This window comes from Rhinatrema bivittatum, chromosome 1 (assembly GCF_901001135.1).
Source record: "Rhinatrema bivittatum chromosome 1, aRhiBiv1.1, whole genome shotgun sequence".
Taxonomy (NCBI): Eukaryota; Metazoa; Chordata; class Amphibia; order Gymnophiona; family Rhinatrematidae; genus Rhinatrema; species Rhinatrema bivittatum.
In genome coordinates this window covers 650097181-650114785 of record NC_042615.1, presented here as the reverse complement: position 1 = coordinate 650114785, position 17605 = coordinate 650097181, and the positions used below count along the sequence as shown (strand labels likewise).

Below are 17605 nucleotides of genomic sequence, written 5' to 3'. Positions count from 1 at the left end.
CCAAAACCCTGCTTAGACACATGGCAGTGATCAGATATAGATCTGACCCATCTCCACATCTGCTGCCTTCAAGCACAGTTGTCCAGTTGTGGCCCGGCACCAATGAATAATCCCCAAGGAAGGAGAAGGCTGGACCCCCCCCTCCCCACCCTCCCCCAGTAGGTGGCTAGAAGTAGAGTTCTTCTGCCTGATCAGCAATCTCCCCTTCCAGTTGAGCTTCCTAGTCTGGTGGCTGGCAAGACTTTAAATTGTGGTACACAATGATAGGGGTACAGGAAGGCACCCACTAAGGTAGCAAAGCTGCAACAGAGTAAGGGACAGAAAAGTGCCCAGTACAAACACAGAGGAGTGCAGCAACAGAACAAGGACAGACACACAGGCAAGCATACAGACCAACCAAGACAGAGCATAAACTAGAAAGGCCATTATAGTGAGGCCTAAGTTCACAAATGGGGTCAGGAGCAGTGAAACACCACCAGGATCAGCTAGGAGAAACTAAGTCGTAAGGTGAGGCAGAGAATTATGGGTGGATCAGACTTTGGAATGAGTAGCCGTGCTGAGACATGAGTCTTCAGTGCATAACCCAGTATAGCTCAGACGGTGACCTTCCTAGGGCTCAGGCAGGAGGGCCCCACTGCAGCCAGGATTTTCAGTTGGGGGCCTCTGTTCTTAATGGAATCAGCTGACCTGGTCACTGTCAGCAGTGGTACAGGGTCACAGAGGACATGAAACATGAGTTTCAATGGTGTTTGTACCCCCACTACTCACAGGAGGAGCCCTTCTGAGTGTACCCTTAAATAATGCTAGCAACTGATGCTGCCATAAAAGATTTGAGGACTCTCACTGGATCCTTAAAACCCTAAGGGGCTTGGTCTCTCAGACAGTTTCAGATCAGCTGCTTGGAGTTCAGAGTAATAAGGTATGTGCTGTAGCATTCACACACCTTCTTTAAGGTTGCCATGCTTAATGTTAACAAACAGGGAGGTACAGCGTCCTGGCCTCTGTCAGGAAGCACTAAAAAATTTGGGATTGGGCAGTCAAGCATCAAATTCTTACAAGTCACCTATCTACCTGAAATCTCAAACACATTGGTACACTGCCTCAGCAGAGTGTTGTGTACACAAGTGGTCACTACAGCAATCAGTGGTAGACAGATTATTCGATTTATGGGATCTGCCATCTGTTCACATTGCAGAAAAACGGGAAACCAGTCAATTTTGCTCGGTGCTAAAGAATTATATATAGCTGGCTCAGGACACTTTCTTATTTGACTGGAGAACATGTCTCGTACACTTTTCCACAGATATCTTTGAGCACCAGAATGGTGCCGAAATGTCTCAAAGATCATGCTTATCTGATCCTCTTAGCGCCAGTATGGCCCAGACAGATATGTTTTGCATATCTAGGTCAGCTCTCCAGCATTGCTCACATATATTTGGAAATGGGCACTAATCAAGACAAAGGAACAGTTTGGGGTTTTTTTTGGGTTTTTTTTTTGGTTTTTGTGTTCTTTTTTATGATTCGGAGCTTCTAGCCCTCAATCTAACAGCTTGGATGTTGAGTGTTCAATTGCAGATCTCGTCGTAACCACAAAGAGACATTTTCTCCTGCAGAAAGCCTTCAACTGAAAGGAATTATTCTAGGGATGGCCACCTTTGGTCCTCGAGAGCCACAAACAGGCCTGGTTTTCAGGATAGCCAAAACAAATATACTTGAGAGATTTGCATGCACTGCCTCCATTGTATGCAAATCTCTCATGCATGATCATTGTGGATAAGGCAAGCAGACTTACCGTAAATTGGTATGTTCCATAGATAGGATGGAATACACACCCACATCCCTGGAGAGTCAACTACATTGCTAGATTTTAGCTCAGATACAGAATGAAGGAGGCTCATTAGGCAATGTCCTTGTGGGAACTCCTGCACATGCTCGGAGCTAAAAGCTGTAGTAGCTTGAAGCAATGAGACTGGTGATGCTGGATGATATCACATACATGTAATGGCTAATTCTTCCTGCTATGTATGGAAAACACTGTTTATGGTAAGCAAACATGCTAAATACCTTTCTGCAGTTTCCTTCTTATTGACTAAAAAAAAATTTATACAAACAGATCTACTATTCTGTTTACCATTTTCATCTAGTAGAACTGTGCTTCCAAAGGAGTGACAGGAAACCAGAGACCTCATTTCTTGTAGCTTTACTCAATTAGTTGTCCCTTGCATCAATTCCACCTGCAACATGCCTGGTTCTAATTATTTCAATGTAGTATTATTGGAAATCCCCGCCACTCTAATTACCATTGGCGACACACACCTTACATGACCTTCATAATGGGCATCATTGTGCGGCAACACGTACCATTTATCACTCTGCCTTATTTTTAATCATTGGTCAGTCCTTATTTTTTCATATATTTTTTTGTGCTTGCAAAATAAAGTGTTCCGTGCGTTTAAAACCGTTTCAACAAACGTATATCTTTTTCCACATTTTCTAAATAAATATTATATTGTTAGAATCACTTAGCTTATAAATCCTGTTTTTTGTAAATGTTGTAGCCCAAAGTTCTTCACATCCGATGGTCTATAGCAATGTGACCCATCTTCACATTGCCATACTGTGTCCGTGCCCGACACTGTACAATGTTTCGGACGTGGTCGTCCTTCCTCAAGGGCAATATTTCAGTGATTCTGTGATTCTAACAATATAATATTTATTTAGAAAATGTGGAAAAAGATATACGTTTGTTGAAACGGTTTTAAACGCACGGAACACTTTATTTTGCAAGCACAAAAAAATATATGAAAAAATAAGGACTGACCAATGATTAAAAATAAGGCAGAGTGATAAATGGTACGTGTTGCCGCACAATGATGCCTATTATGAAGGTCATGTAAGGTGTGTGTCGCCAATGGTAATTAGAGTGGCGGGGATTTCCAATAATACTACTATAGAGGACTGATCCCCATCTTGATTAAAATTGTGTGTCAATTGAAGGGTTTTTCACTGGTTGCTCTAATTCTTTCAAATCATGACCTTGTTTTGAACTCAAAGCTTATTATTTGTTTTCTGTCTCCATTGACTAGATTGTAAACTTTATGGACTAGGGACAATTTTGTTTCTTTGTACAGTGCTCTACAAATAACTAATAGGAAACGCAAGATCACTGGTGCCATGTTCTGCCATTTTGGATCAATCAGATTTAGACTGCTGTTGTGTATTTTGAAAACTAATATTTCTGTTATGTTTGTAGGTAGCCAATTTGAACTCAAAAGACAACTCATACACATTAAAGGATTATGTATTTAAAGAGATTCAGAGAGACTGGCCTGGATACTTGGAAGGAGATAGACAGTCATTAGAGCAAGTACTTTCTAGGTATCTGTCTTACATATTTTTTATTCTTTTAACAATGTTTCTTCAAAATGGGGGGGATGTTAACTTCCTTGAAAACCCATGTTTCAGAAACTTTTTCTTCTTTTTTTTTTCTCTTTTTTTTTATAATCTTGAATATGGGTGATCTCTGCAGAAAACTAAGTAATTCTCAAAATGCCACCAGCTCCAGTCACTCAGATTCTCCTCCTTTAACCTCTCTTAAGGACCCAGCAGCAACATCTCCTTCCCAGGTAGGTTACAATTTAATTTTGTTTTATTTAAAACACATTTAATACACACAGAAAGCTGTCTTGCTGGTCTTGTCTTGTTAAGAGTCAGAATTGCTTTGGAGAAGCAATTACTGGCTTACAGTTGGGGTAGAGGAAGGACAGAACAGGTATCTCTGAAATGTAAATACTTCCTTCAAAAAAGGCAAAATGAGTTTTAAATAACTGTTCATGCACAGAATAAATTCTGTGGCTGCATTGGAAGTTACCGGTCCCTCCACAATGTTTTACATTATCTTAAATGTCTCTTTGAAATGGTGAAACTTTATTTTTGTGCTTTAATGCAGTTGAATATGGCTCAGATCTGTTTCAGTAACACTTCCCATTCATGGGCTCATCTGAAACCTAGATTATGCATGCTTCTACAGAATTACTTTAATGTTGGCTGTCTTCATTAGAGATGTGAAACGAATGGTTAAAGGACAAGTATACCCTGTCTTGAACCTTACTCTTTCACTGTTTAATATGTACATAAAGGGATTGAGTTGGCACAGGCTTCATATTTGAGCAGTGGCACGAGTCTGCAAGGCTTCTGTCCATTTGTGCATCGTTCATATGCATTTATAATTCAATTTAAAAAAAAAAAAAAAAACTAAAGTGAAGAATCTCTCACATTTGCTTACCTCATGTTTGCATCAGAAAAGGCTGGGCATACAGGATGCAAACTGTTTCATTGATAAATGTAAAGAGGTGGACAGGTTTATAGATAGGGGAGAGAAGCCTTAAGCTATGACTGAAAAGATGGTGCCTAAACAAGAGAGCAGATTTTGAAGACACCGAGGAAATGAGGCGAGTCCTCTCTGTGGCAGTGCTCATAGCTGCCTCTGTCAAATGCAGCATTCATAATATTTACAGATTGGAGACAGGAGCAACTCTACCAACTTTTTTTTCCCCCACCTCCTGTGTGCTGATCTGGGGTATGTGTCTGAGTATTGGGGGATAGGAGTGGTCTGGGTGTTTTGTTTCCAGGATTAAGGGAAACATGAATTCTTTAAGAAGGGCATTATGGGCCTACCCTGTGGCATTTCATAAATGGAGGAAAAGTGTCTGCTCCCCACAGTGTGCTCTCTTTTTATCTTCTGCTCTGCACATCTTTTTAATGGTGAAATTATTTTGTTTGTTTTAAATGGCTGCTTTTTAAAACTTTCATAACCCACTCCACAAAATACTCTTGGATACTTGCCCCCTTGCTTACCGTAAAGTGGTATGTTCCATAGTTAGGCTGGAATACGCATCCCACATCTCTGGAGAGTCAACTACTGCTGATTTAAAATATCCCAGTTGTAATGCCTTCTCCCGCTCCCCAAAAAAGAAATACTAATGGATTCATTTTTTTGTGCATTATTTTTTTCATGTGATTAAACTATTAGCCAATAACAGCTCCTGTGTGTATCATATGGGCTACAAGCATTACCTACTAAGTTGTCATGCCAATACCAGTTCTTGTTGGGAGGGTTCCATAATGCCTGATTCCACCTTGGATCTCTTGCACTTCTCCGCCTCCCTCTCTCTATTTTTACATGTGCTGCTAGACAAAAGCAGACCCTTATGCTGCAGACTTTTTTTTTTTTTTTTTTTATATTCTGTTTCTTTGTGAGCTGGTGATTTGGTGTGAATAATTGTGATTGTGCAGCAAGTCTGAAAGTGGGGCTGCAGGACTGACTGGTCCAATGCCCCCAGGGTCTTACTGCAGCAGCTTTCACTCCCAGATCACCTGCAGTTGCAAGCTCCAGCAGAGTGTGGGGAGGGGCTTTGCTCCATGAAGGGGAAGTCTGAAAGTGATTGGGATTATGCAGGACAGATCCAGGCTTCCATTGAAATGTTTTGTTTTCTAAAACACCATTTTCATAACCTGGAATTGTAAGTATTAATGTGAGTTTTTAACTGGTTTTTTGTTTGTTTTGTGTTTTGTTTTGTTTTTTTGTGGTTTCAGAAACGGTCTTTGGAGTCTGATTTCATTGATCCCTTAATGAACAAAAAGCCTCGCATCTCTCATCTTACTAATAGAGTCCAACCAACTTTAAATGGCCATTTGAATCCCTCCAGTGAGAAAACCGCTCCTGCTCCTCCTCCCCGCCCTCTTCCTGCGGCTGCTGCCCCAACTGCTCCGCCTCTTCCTCCCGCTCGCCTTTCAGTGTCCAATCCCCCTCAGACTGTAAGTTCTAATTCAAATTCCCCCAGCACCCCGGAAGGAAGGGGGACTCAAGACCTTCCCGTTGACAGTTTTAGTCAAGATGGCAGAATCTTTGAGGACCAGCCAGAAAAATATACCTCTAGGACTTCTGTGGCAAGCCCAGCACCAACCCCCATTGAACGGAAATGTCCAAAGCCTACAGATGAAACTCATCCAGTTTTGCACAAAAAGTCAAAAAAGAAGTTAAAAAAACAGAAGGAAAAGGACCGAATCATCAAAAAGCAGAACCTTGACGAAAATATTGAAGAAAACAAGCAGGAGCACCTAAAGGAAGATATTGCTGCATTAGAGAAGACCTGCAGTCCAAATGCAAATAAAGGTATGAAGAGAGAAAAGCAATTAAGGGTGCTAAGTCAAATCATCTTGTCCAGTTAACTTTCAGAGTTAGCCAAGCAAGGCATTTAAAAAAAACAAAACTTGCTCCCTGTTCACCATCTGAATTCGTAGCTAGGTAAGTAGTCCCCTGGCTAACATTTTAGCCAGGTAGAGATGGTGCCGGGGGGGGGGGTTGGGGTTGTATTCTTGGGGGCATGGTTAAAATGTATCTGGCTGGGGGCCAGTGTTCAACACAAACTGGAAAGTTCTCAGCTAAAACTGCCGGCCTAAAATTAGCTGATTAATTGAAAATAAAATGGGGATCCCTTATCTTTTAAAAGGTGTTAGCCAAATCCCCCACCCCCCTCTCCCCAAAAGGGGCCATCTTGGCTGAATACAAATTACCAAAATGCTAACAATATACAGGGAGCTAGTATCTATGTATTCACAAATGAATGGGATGCTGGGGGCCGTCTGCTCTGCCCTACTTAGTATTCAGCCCAGCAGGCCACTTTTGAGGGTTTGGGGTGATGGCTCTCCCAACACTTTTTTTTTTTTTAATAAATTTAGGTAGGGGATGGGGAGATCAGCATCTGCTTGGCATGCTAGAAGTGTTTTGTGCCTAATATTCAAAAAGCCTGGGTGAGTAGCAGTCACCCAGAATATTTCAGTAGGAGACTTAACCAGTTAAGCCTTGCTGAATATCAGACTAAAATTAGCTGGTTAACGTTCAACAGGCTAATTTCCTGCTCACTGCACCACTCAATATTGACTTCTGTTAAACTAGTTTGGGGTTTGTTTGTTTTTTTTGTTTGTTCTACTTGCAATATAAAGAGAAGAATGTGATTACCTCTTGAGGTTTCTTTTGAGCTTGGGTGCTGTACAGTTAATGTGCTCGGGTCTTCCACGGAAATGTATTGAAACGTAAAGTGGTGGTCCTCCAGATTGCTTAGGGACTGCATAATACAGCTCATCCTATAACTAGTCAACTATCTTTACTACGCGCTTTTTTTTTTTAATAGATTAATATGGTTTTGTCATTCTCTAACCTGGTAGCTAGTTGTATTCCAAACTTTAAAAAAAAAAAAAAAAAAACCACTCTGAAAATGTAAAAGTCGTATATTCATTTCACGATGGAAGGACTTTTTTTTAAAGTTATTTTTCTTAATATCTCTTGGCAGGAGTTCTCCATGTAAGCAATAATATGCACCAGATTTTAAGGTTGTCCTGTAAATAACTGCATTCCCTAACAAATACATACACAAGGCAAATTAAGGCACAAACCCGGATGCCACGGAAGCTTTTGTTGACTCCCAGTCTCCACCCTGGAAAATTATTGAATGTTCTTAAGTTAAATATTGTTTGCTTAAGTGTTCACCAGTAACTGGCCCTGTTTTGAGACAGATGCTCATTATCTACACAAGGCCAGATAGATGGTCAAGGCATTTGTATGTGGTAGAATCTACTATGAAGTGAACTGTCACTTTCAGAAAATGGATGGCTTTTTTTTTTTTTTTTTTTTTGGGGAGGGGGGCATAATTTGTTTTTCCGGGTTGTTCCAAAGGTATGATTCTAAACATTTTTAGATTTTTTTTTTTTCAGTTTCTTCAGCTGACAATTTTTTTTTGGGGGGGTGGGGGTTCTATCCGATCGCTTCCTTGCACCTTACTGACATTTTTCAAAATGAGAAAATTGTTTTGCTTTGCTTATTCTTACTTTGCTTGATCATTCCCAAGCTGTTAACATTCTCATGGCAGTATTCTTATGCCATCAGAAACTGGCAAGCTTGAGTATACAAAAGTATTTATTCATTGTATAAAATAGTTTACATGATTTCATATGTATTTCTAAAACCAATGATTCTTCTCCTGTTTCATAAGAATTTAGCTAAATATCATGTTTTGGGGATGCACAGATTAATCCTTTCCATTTTTCTCTTCCTGAGAGATTCAAAAGCACTTTTAATTTATAAAATGAAGTCTTGAGATTTGTAAATTACATAGGTTAGTCACACCTATGAAATTGTGGTGCAGCAATCATGCAGATATGAATTCATAAGATGTAACTATTTCCTCCAGTTTACTATTGCTAAACTAAAGAGTCATAAAATTGTAACTAGTGCAGGGTGGAAAGATGGCAGAATTAGGTGGCTTAGTATTTTGCCATAGATCCTTTTGTTTTCAGTTAAGTTCATATCCAGGGTGATAGTGGTGTAATATGCAGATGTCCCCACCCTCCTCCCAAAGACTTGCGTATTGGGTAACAGTACATAGATGGGAATGCTGATACAGTAGAAGTGGGAATAGAAGAATTAGTCTTCATTAAAGGTAATATCTTAGCTAGGGTTTGCAAAAGGTAGTGAGAATCTGCGAGGAGGAGCTCATGGAAGAGAAGACAGACACTTAATGTGGCAGTATATATAAGCAGATGTTTAGATGTAATTAGAGGGAAGACTGGATGGGGTAGAATCATGAGACGATGGATGGTAAGTTTGTAGTGGATATGCTGAAGAATGAAGAGCTTGTGACAGAACTAAGGGCTTGATTCACAGAAGCCTTTGCCCATAGAACCAGAGTGGGAGAAAAACCTTAGCAAATCAGGATGAACTGTGTGAAAGTATTTGTAAACTTATATATTGCAATTTCATATTTTGTGATACATTGAATGTATATTTATTGCTTTGTGTGTTTAACGTTCATGTTTTATAATTTGTATTGGGTGTGTTTGACTATTCCTTTTGGAAAAGCAAGTGAAAAACAAATGATGCAAGGTATGGAGAGGAGTAAACAAGTTGAGTTTAAACTAAAGGGGGTAGACAATAGTTCAGCTCAGCAATCTGAGCTGGCGAATAATAGCCTGAAAATCAGATCTAGAGGATGTAGGCAATCTCTCATGAATATACATGAGATTTGCATACAGTGGAGAACGGTATATGCATATCTGTGTTTCTCACAGGACAAGCAGGATGGTTGTCCTCACAAATGGGTGACATCGAGGATGGAGCCCACCACGGAAAACTTCTGTCAAAGTTTAAACAGAACTTTGACTGGCCCCTATTGGGCATGCCCAGCAAGGCACTGACCCTGCAGCCAGCAGGGGTCTCCCTTCAGTCTTCTTTTTTCCGCGCAGCAGTTGCCACGCGGTGAAAGGAGCTCTCTAACCACGTTCCTGACAGGAATTTGGAAATTAATTTCCTAAGAAAATTTGCCCCTCAGGGGTCTCCCTTCGACAAATTTTTAGTCATCTTACGGAACCCGGTAAGTTTTTTGCCTTTTTCCATCGACTACCGTCGATTTTGGCCCTTGAGGCCTGTTGGCACTTACCGATCCCCAGCCTCAATTTTGGCTTCAGGCCATGGCAACGGGGTTCCGCCGTTGTCCGGATTGTACCCGGACTATGTCCATCACAGACCCCCACAGGGTTTGTGTAATGTGTTTGGGTAGTGAGCATGATGTCCTGACTTGCACCAAATGTGCCTTAATGACACCCAAGGGTCGCAAAGCCAGGATGGAGAAGATGGGGCTCCTCTTCCATGCACCCACCCCAACGCCATCGATAGCATCGACGTCATCGGAACCGGCACCGTCGAAGTTGTACCATCATCGTCAACCCTCCGGTGACCGTCCGCCATCGATCGCTTCTCGGCCGTCGACTCCCGTCCCTTCCCCGGATGGGCGAGGGGATCGGAAGGAAAAGCACCGCCATCGACGGCACAAGTCTCGGCCTGTCGAGGATCCACAGCCATCGACCTCTGCTCAAGCCGAGCCACCGACAAAGAAGCCGCGAACAGACCGGACACCCTCCACGTCTCGTTCGCCGGCATCGAGGAAACCCTCACCCTCCCGGGGTGCGGGGGCCGTGATCCCACCGGTTACGGTGGTTCCTCCGGCCCTGCCTCAGCCTCCCTCTCCCGTCGAGCCGGGTATGGTTACCCCTGGTCTCCGGGCAGAACTGGACCGGCTGGTCCAGGAGGCCATCGAGAAAGCGATGAAGAATTTGCTACCTCCATCGGCACCGTCTCCGGCACCGGTACCAGTGCCGCCCCCGACACCGGCACCGGCTTCGCCACCGAGGAGGGAAACGACCACCGAGCCGTTGATACAAGCGCTAGCACCGCTACTGAGCCGCATGGAGGCGCTCATGACGGCCCTTCCATCGGTGATTCCAGTACCATCGACAACACCACCGTCTCCGACTGGATTTTCATCGGCAGGAGAAACACCGTTCCGGATTCCCCCTTCCGGGGTGGTTCCATCGGTGCCTTCTGGTATATCTCCACCGATATATCCTTCGGTTCCATCGATTCCATCGGCAGCACCGAAGCCATCGATGCCATTTCTGGTTCCACCTACGGCACCGATTCCACCTCGGTTTCCATCGATGCCTTCAGAGCCTCAGCCAGGTCCATCAGGGCTACAAGCCCCACTTGATCCCTACGATACCTGGGGTGATGATGATGATACATCTTCTGACACAGATTTGCCTTCGCCACCATCTCCTACAGAGAGTAGAAAAAGATCTCCTCCTGAGGATCTATCTTTCATTAATTTTGTGAAAGAGATGTCAGAAGTTGTACCCTTTCAACTACAATCTGAAGCTGATGACAGACACCAGATGATGGAACTCCTTCAATTTCTGGATGCTCCAAAAATCATCGCTTCCATCCCTATACACCAGGTGTTTTTGGATCTGCTCAAGAAAAACTGGGAATCTCCTTCATCAGTGTCCCCAGTTAACAAAAAAGCTGACTCCACCTACCTTGTACAGTCAGCACCAGGTTTCCAAAAACCTCAACTGGATCATCGCTCTGTTGTGGTTGAGTCCGCGCAGAAGAAGGCCAAGCGTCTTAAGCCACACTCTTCTACCCCACCTACCAGGGACAACAAGTTCCTAGATAGTGTTGGACGGAAAGTCTATCATGGAGCTATGTTGATTTCACGCATAGCTTCATATCAACTTTACATGACTCAGTACAACAGAGCCATCCTTAAGCAGATGCAAGACTATGCTGACACGTTGCCAGACCAATACCAACCGCAGCTTCAAGCCCTTCTTCACAAGGGATTTGAGGCAGGGAAGCACGAGATTAGGACTGCCTACGACATATTCGATGCTTCCACAAAAGTTTCAGCCACAGCCATCTCAGCCAGACGTTGGGCTTGGTTAAAATCATCCAACCTTCGCCCAGAGGTTCAGGATCGTCTTGCTGATTTACCCTGCTTAGGCGATAATTTGTTTGGAGAGCAAATTCAGCAGATTGTGGCGGAGTTAAAAGACCACCATGAGACGTTGAAACAACTCTCATCTGTCCCACCTGAGCTGACCTCCAAGCAACCGCAAAAGAAAGACTCTAAGAAGTCATTCTTTCGACCACGCCGTTATTACCCTCCATCGGCCAGGCCTCGTCCAGCTCGATCCTCTACTAGGCCTCAGCCGCGTCAGCCTAGGAAACAAGGGCCTACTGTAGCCCCTCCTCCTGGGCCTGCGGCTGGCCTTTGACTCCCCTGTAGGGAACACATGCCAAACCCCTCTTCCGGACATCCCTGTAGGAGGTCGACTGTACCATTTTCTACAACCTTGGTTGCAGATCACCTCAGATCAGTGGGTGCTAACAATTATCGCACAGGGTTACCACCTCAACTTCATAACTCTTCCGGCAGACTCCCCCGCCTCTTCAAGCGTGGAGTCTATCCACCCATTTGGCTCAATTACAACAGGAAGTATCCCTTCTTCTGCAATCAAATGCTATAGAACCCGTTCCTCCCTCTCAACGAGGCAAGGGATTCTATTCCAGATACTTCCTAATACCAAAGAAATCAGGGGGACTACGTCCCATTTTGGACCTTCGAGCCCTCAACAAATACTTTCAAAAAGAGAAGTTCAAAATGGTAACCCTAGGCGCGCTGCTCCCTCTGCTACAAAGAGGGGATTGGCTGTGCTCTCTCGACCTCAAGGACGCTTATACCCACATTGCGATCACACAGTCCCATCGCAAATATCTGCGGTTTCTAGTAGGCCACGACCATTATCAATACCGTGTCCTACCTTTCGGTCTGGCTTCTGCCCCACGAGTCTTTACCAAATGTCTCGTAGTGGTAGCAGCATTCCTAAGGAAGGAAGGTGTCCACGTCTACCCCTACCTGGACGATTGGCTAATCAGGGCCTCCACCCAACAGACAGCTCAATCCTCCCTAAAATTGACAATTCAAACACTCCTTTCCTTAGGGTTTCTTGTCAATTACGAGAAATCTTGCTTAGTCCCGTCTCAAACCTTATCCTTCATTGGGGCAGACTTGGACACCTTACAGGCAAAGGCTTACCTTCCTCTTCAGAGGGTCCACACCCTAATGTCCCTGGCTCGCCAGCTCCAGTCTCAGAACACTGCCACGGCTCGCCAGTTCCTCATTCTCCTAGGGCACATGGCATCCTCGGTTCAAGTCACTCCCATGACCCGACTAGCCATGAGAGTAACACAATGGACTCTACGACACCAATGGATTCAAGCTTTTCAGCCTCTGTCCTCCATAGTCACAGTCACACAAGCGCTGCGCCTATCCTTAACCTGGTGGACGACTCAGGTCAACCTCCTTCAGGGCTTACCCTTTCTTCCACCGGATCCGCAAGTAATCCTAACCACCGACGCTTCTCACATCGGTTGGGGAGCCCATGTGGACGACTTTCAAACCCAAGGGTTATGGTCCAAAGAGGAAGCCGAACACCAGATCAATTTCCTGGAACTTCGAGCAATCCGCTATGCGCTCCGCACTTTCAAAGATCATCTCTTTCATCAGATAATCTTAATCCAGACGGACAACCAAGTGGCCATGTGGTACATAAACAAGCAGGGAGGCACAGGCTCCTTCCTTCTGTGTCAGGAAGCTGCGCAGATCTGGGCGGAAGCCCTCTCCCACTCCATGTACCTCAGGGCCACTTACCTGCCGGGAGTAGACAATGTATTGGCAGACCAGCTGAGCCGTGTCTTCCAACCACACGAGTGGTCACTCGATCCTCTGGTAGCGACCTCTCTGTTTCTCAAGTGGGGTTCTCCCCGCATAGACCTCTTTGCGTCCCCTCAGAACCACAAAGTGGACGATTACTGCTCTCTCATTCGGAGCCAGCACTCTCGGCCGAGGGATGCATTCTCCCTCAAGTGGACAACCGGTCTGCTCTATGCATTCCCTCCACTCCCTCTTGTGTCAAAGACTCTCGTGAAGCTACGCCAGGACGGAGGAACCATGATCCTGATAGCACCTTACTGGCCACGCCAAGTATGGTTTCCAATACTCCAGGATCTCTCCATCCGCAGGCACATTCCTCTGGGAAAGGACCCGCATCTGCTCACTCAAAACGACGGATGCCTCCTCCATCCCAACCTCCAAGTCTTGTCCCTGACGGCATGGATGTTGAAAGGTTAGTCCTTCAGCCTTTCAACCTTTCAGATTCCGTTTCTCGGGTCCTGATAGCTTCACGAAAGCCTTCCACAAGAAAGTCTTACTCATACAAATGGAAAAGGTACACATCATGGTGCACTTCTCAGTCCCTTGATCCCCTTTCCTGTCCAATCTCCAAATTCTTGGACTATTTATGGCATCTCTCTGAATCAGGTCTTAAAACCTCTTCTATCAGAATGCATGTCAGTGCGGTAGCCGCCTTCCATAAGGGTATTGGGGGTAATCCTATTTCAGTACAACCCCTAGTAACACGCTTTCTTAAAGGCTTGCTCCATCTAAAGCCGCCCTTGCGTCCTCCGGCCCCATCCTGGGACCTTAACCTGGTTCTTGGTCGTCTTATGAAACCTCCTTTCGAACCTCTGCACTCCTGTGACTTGAAATATCTCACTTGGAAAGTGTTATTCCTTTTGGCTATTACTTCAGCTCGCAGGGTTAGTGAATTACAGGCCCTAGTTACCTATCCGCCTTACACTAAGCTCCTGCAGGACCGCGCGGTACTCCGCACTCACCCTAAATTTTTACCTAAGGTAGTTTCTGAGTTTCATATCAATCAATCCATCATACTACCTATCTTTTTTCCCAGGCCCCACTCCAACTCTGGAGAGCAGACCCTGCATACCCTGGACTGTAAACGAGCTCTAGCTTTTTACCTAGACCGTACAGTTTCCCATAGGAAGAGCACTCAATTATTCGTCTCTTTCCATCCTAATAAGTTGGGACAACCTGTGGGTAAGCAGGCTCTTTCTTCCTGGTTGGCGGACTGCATTTCTTTTTGCTATGAGCAAGCTGGCATTCCTTTTCAAGACCGTGTTAAAGCACACTCTGTGAGGGCCATGGCGACGTCGGTGGCACACCTTCGATCGGTGCCGCTTCCTGACATCTGCAAAGCTGCAACCTGGAGTTCTCTCCATACCTTTGCAGCCCATTATTGTTTGGACAAGGCTGGAAGACAGGACTCCATCTTCGGCCAGTCTGTCTTGCGTAACCTTTTTCCAACCTGATGTACCAACACCCTTCCACCTACCCGGTTGGGTGCGGATGCCCTTTCCCAAATTTCTCCTCACTTATTGTGCCTGCTGCACACCGTTGGGTACATTTGGTGCAAGTCGGGACATCCTCAGCTCGGTACTCACCCATTTGTGAGGACAACCATCCTGCTTGTCCTGTGAGAAAGCAAATGTTGCTTACCTGATGTAACAGGTGTTCTCACAGGACAGCAGGATGTTAGTCCTCACGAAACCCGCCCGCCTCCCCGCGGTGTTGGGTTTGTTTTATTCTTACTTTCTAGGCACTGCCTGTAGCTTTGAAAATCAGACTGAAGGGAGACCCCTGCTGGCTGCAGGGTCAGTGCCTTGCTGGGCATGCCTAGTAGGGGCCAGTCAAAGTTCTGTTTAAACTTTGACAGAAGTTTTCCGTGGTGGGCTCCATCCTCGATGTCACCCATTTGTGAGGACTAACATCCTGCTATCCTGTGAGAACACCTGTTACATCAGGTAAGCAACATTTGCTATATCCTAAAAGCCAGACCAGTTTGTAGTACTTCAGGACTGGAGTTTGCCTATCCCTGATGTACAGTAAAATTATGTGGTTGTGGTTAGCCTCACTTCAGTGTATATAAATAAGGGTCAACAAGTTGTGGATACTTTTTTTTTCATATTGGATTAATTTAACACATCTTAACTTTTGAGTTGTGCTCCCTTCATCAGATTGGTGAAGAAATAGTACAGTATTTAGTCCTAAAATGAGAGGTGATTTTGCTTGGTGAAAGAAAAAAAAAAGAGAAAATGAAGAGCTGAATATGGCAGGTTTAACAAACTAGAAATGGACAGATTCAACAAGGATGCCCAGGCTTCTGATATTTAAGAAATGAGTTAAATGTAAGAGCATCAGTGATTAAGAGATGGGAAATATTGTCATATTTCACTAGCACCAGGATGGAAAAATTAACATTTTCCTAGCATGTAGCCAGATGGACTCAGGACCAATGGGTATAGTATACTGTTGATAGCAGATGGGAGATGGAGTCAGATTTCAAAGCTGACGTCAGCCTACATATACCCGTGCAGGAAGCTCAGCTCTTCAGTATTTCTCCATCTCCTAAGCACCTAAGCAGATAGGGACACTGCACACACTAGAATAGTTTTAGCAATTTTAAACCAAAGAGAAAATTTACCTCTAGATGACAAGCCCCACTCTCCTGCGGTGATACCTAAGGGTCCCTCCCCCAGTCGAGAATTCCTGAGGTGATTTCCGAGATCCCTAGGAGGCAAGCCTCGGTCCAGTAGCTGGCACCCAGCGTGGACTTAACACCGAGGGTGGCTGAGAGGCAGCAGGTGTAGAATCTAGCACGGCGGTGAAGGTAATTCCCTCTGCCCCCACAGCCAGACTCCGCCCGGCACAAGACCGGGAAACGCTAAGACCAGGTAAGATAGAAACCTCTCTTAAGTCTCCGGTCTCCGAGGCTAGAATAGCTGCAGAGTTCATCCCTTCCGGCATCTGTTAAATCGGGTTGAGCAGCCCCGTCTGGGCCAGACCCCGATCCGGTGCAAGGGTCCACACATGTGGAGACCCTCTGGGGGTTGCCATCTTGTCCGTGTGGTCATCTGTGCCATTTTCTTCCTTGACCACCGTAATGCCCGCTCAATTGAGCCTTGCGCACAGAGGCGCACACATCTGTGCCGTGCGCACTGTGATGCACATAACTGTGCTGGGCGCATAGCGGCCCGCTTAGACGGTCCGAGCGCACAAATATTGCCATGCACACAGAGGTGAGCACATCTCAGCCAGGCGCACAAATAGTAGCCTGCCAGAACATCTGTATGCTTTCCACACGCACAACTAAGCCTCCCCGTGTACACCTACGCACACAGACGAGTTTTGAAGCTCCCCAAGAGCACAGCACAAACCATGGCACCGCCTGCCAAGAAGGCCAATGGACAAGCCCTCTGCCCAGCCTGCCACCTGAGTTGCGCAACCTGAAGCGGCTTCCTTATGCCAGCAGTGCTAAGAGGCTTAGGGGGAACCAAAGCAAGGTCCATCACAGCCAGTAGAGGGATCCGGATCCACTAATGATAGTACCCTGGACCTCTATCTCTAACTCGGCACCTCCGGGACCTCCACTAGAGAGCTGCTGGGAATCAACATGGACCCAGGGGCCTTTTCCTGGGTGGAATTCTTCAAAGGGCTGCAGACCTTTGTCCAAGAGTACTCAGTACTGGCTGCAACTCTGTCCCAGTCGCCACCAGAAGCGCAAGACCTTCCAAGCACCTCTCGGGCCCTTCGAGACGTGCCCTTCCTAAGCAAGAGCCTCCCTACCAGGGATACAGACACCTCTGAGGGCGAGGCTGACTCCCTGGAGGAAGGAGAAATCCCCCAAGGGATGGAACCATACCGAACCATGCTGCGATTCTTCTCCAAAGACGAGTTAGCTCTCATGTCCCAGACTCTGAAGACTCTGGACATTCCAGGCATGGACACCACAGCAGAACCAAGGATAAACCCCCATCTTGGTCTCCCTCCGTCAGGCCTCAATGCTATTTTCCAATGTTACAATCTGTACAGCAACTGATTGACTTGGAATGGAGTGCCCCAGAGGCTAGCTTCAAAGGAGGACAAGCCCTATATCCCTTGGAACCCGCAGCTAAGGAACTCCTGTGGTCCCCAAAGGTGGACGCCATGGTCTGCGTGACCTCCAAGCGCACGACCATTCCCGTCGAGGGAGGAGCGGCAGTAAAGGATGCCCAAGACAGACTGGAATCCATCCTTAACCACTCCGACGTAGCAGCAATGACTCTTCAGATCACTTCCTGCTGCGCCCTGGTGGCATGTTCTTGCTTGCTCCTTTCCAGAGACGCAACCAAGCCTGTTCAGACAATGGAACCTGCGATATCCTTCCACACAGATGTGACCTCGGACCTAGTGCGCTCCTCAGCCAGGAATGTCGCCTTGGCAGTGGCAACCAGAAGACATCTATGGCTTTGAAA

The 17605-nt window shown here is 45.6% G+C and overlaps 1 protein-coding gene across 1 annotated transcript in view; it reads left to right on the top strand.

Moving 5' to 3' along the window:
• Positions 1–17605, top strand: part of ELL2 (elongation factor for RNA polymerase II 2) — a 227552-nt gene that overhangs the window by 160340 nt on the left and 49607 nt on the right. Inside the window, exons 6-8 of the mRNA XM_029572992.1 lie at positions 3254–3378; positions 3530–3626; positions 5596–6175. Of these exons, the coding sequence (XP_029428852.1) occupies positions 3254–3378; positions 3530–3626; positions 5596–6175 (802 nt within the window). The remainder of the gene's footprint in view (positions 1–3253; positions 3379–3529; positions 3627–5595; positions 6176–17605) is intronic.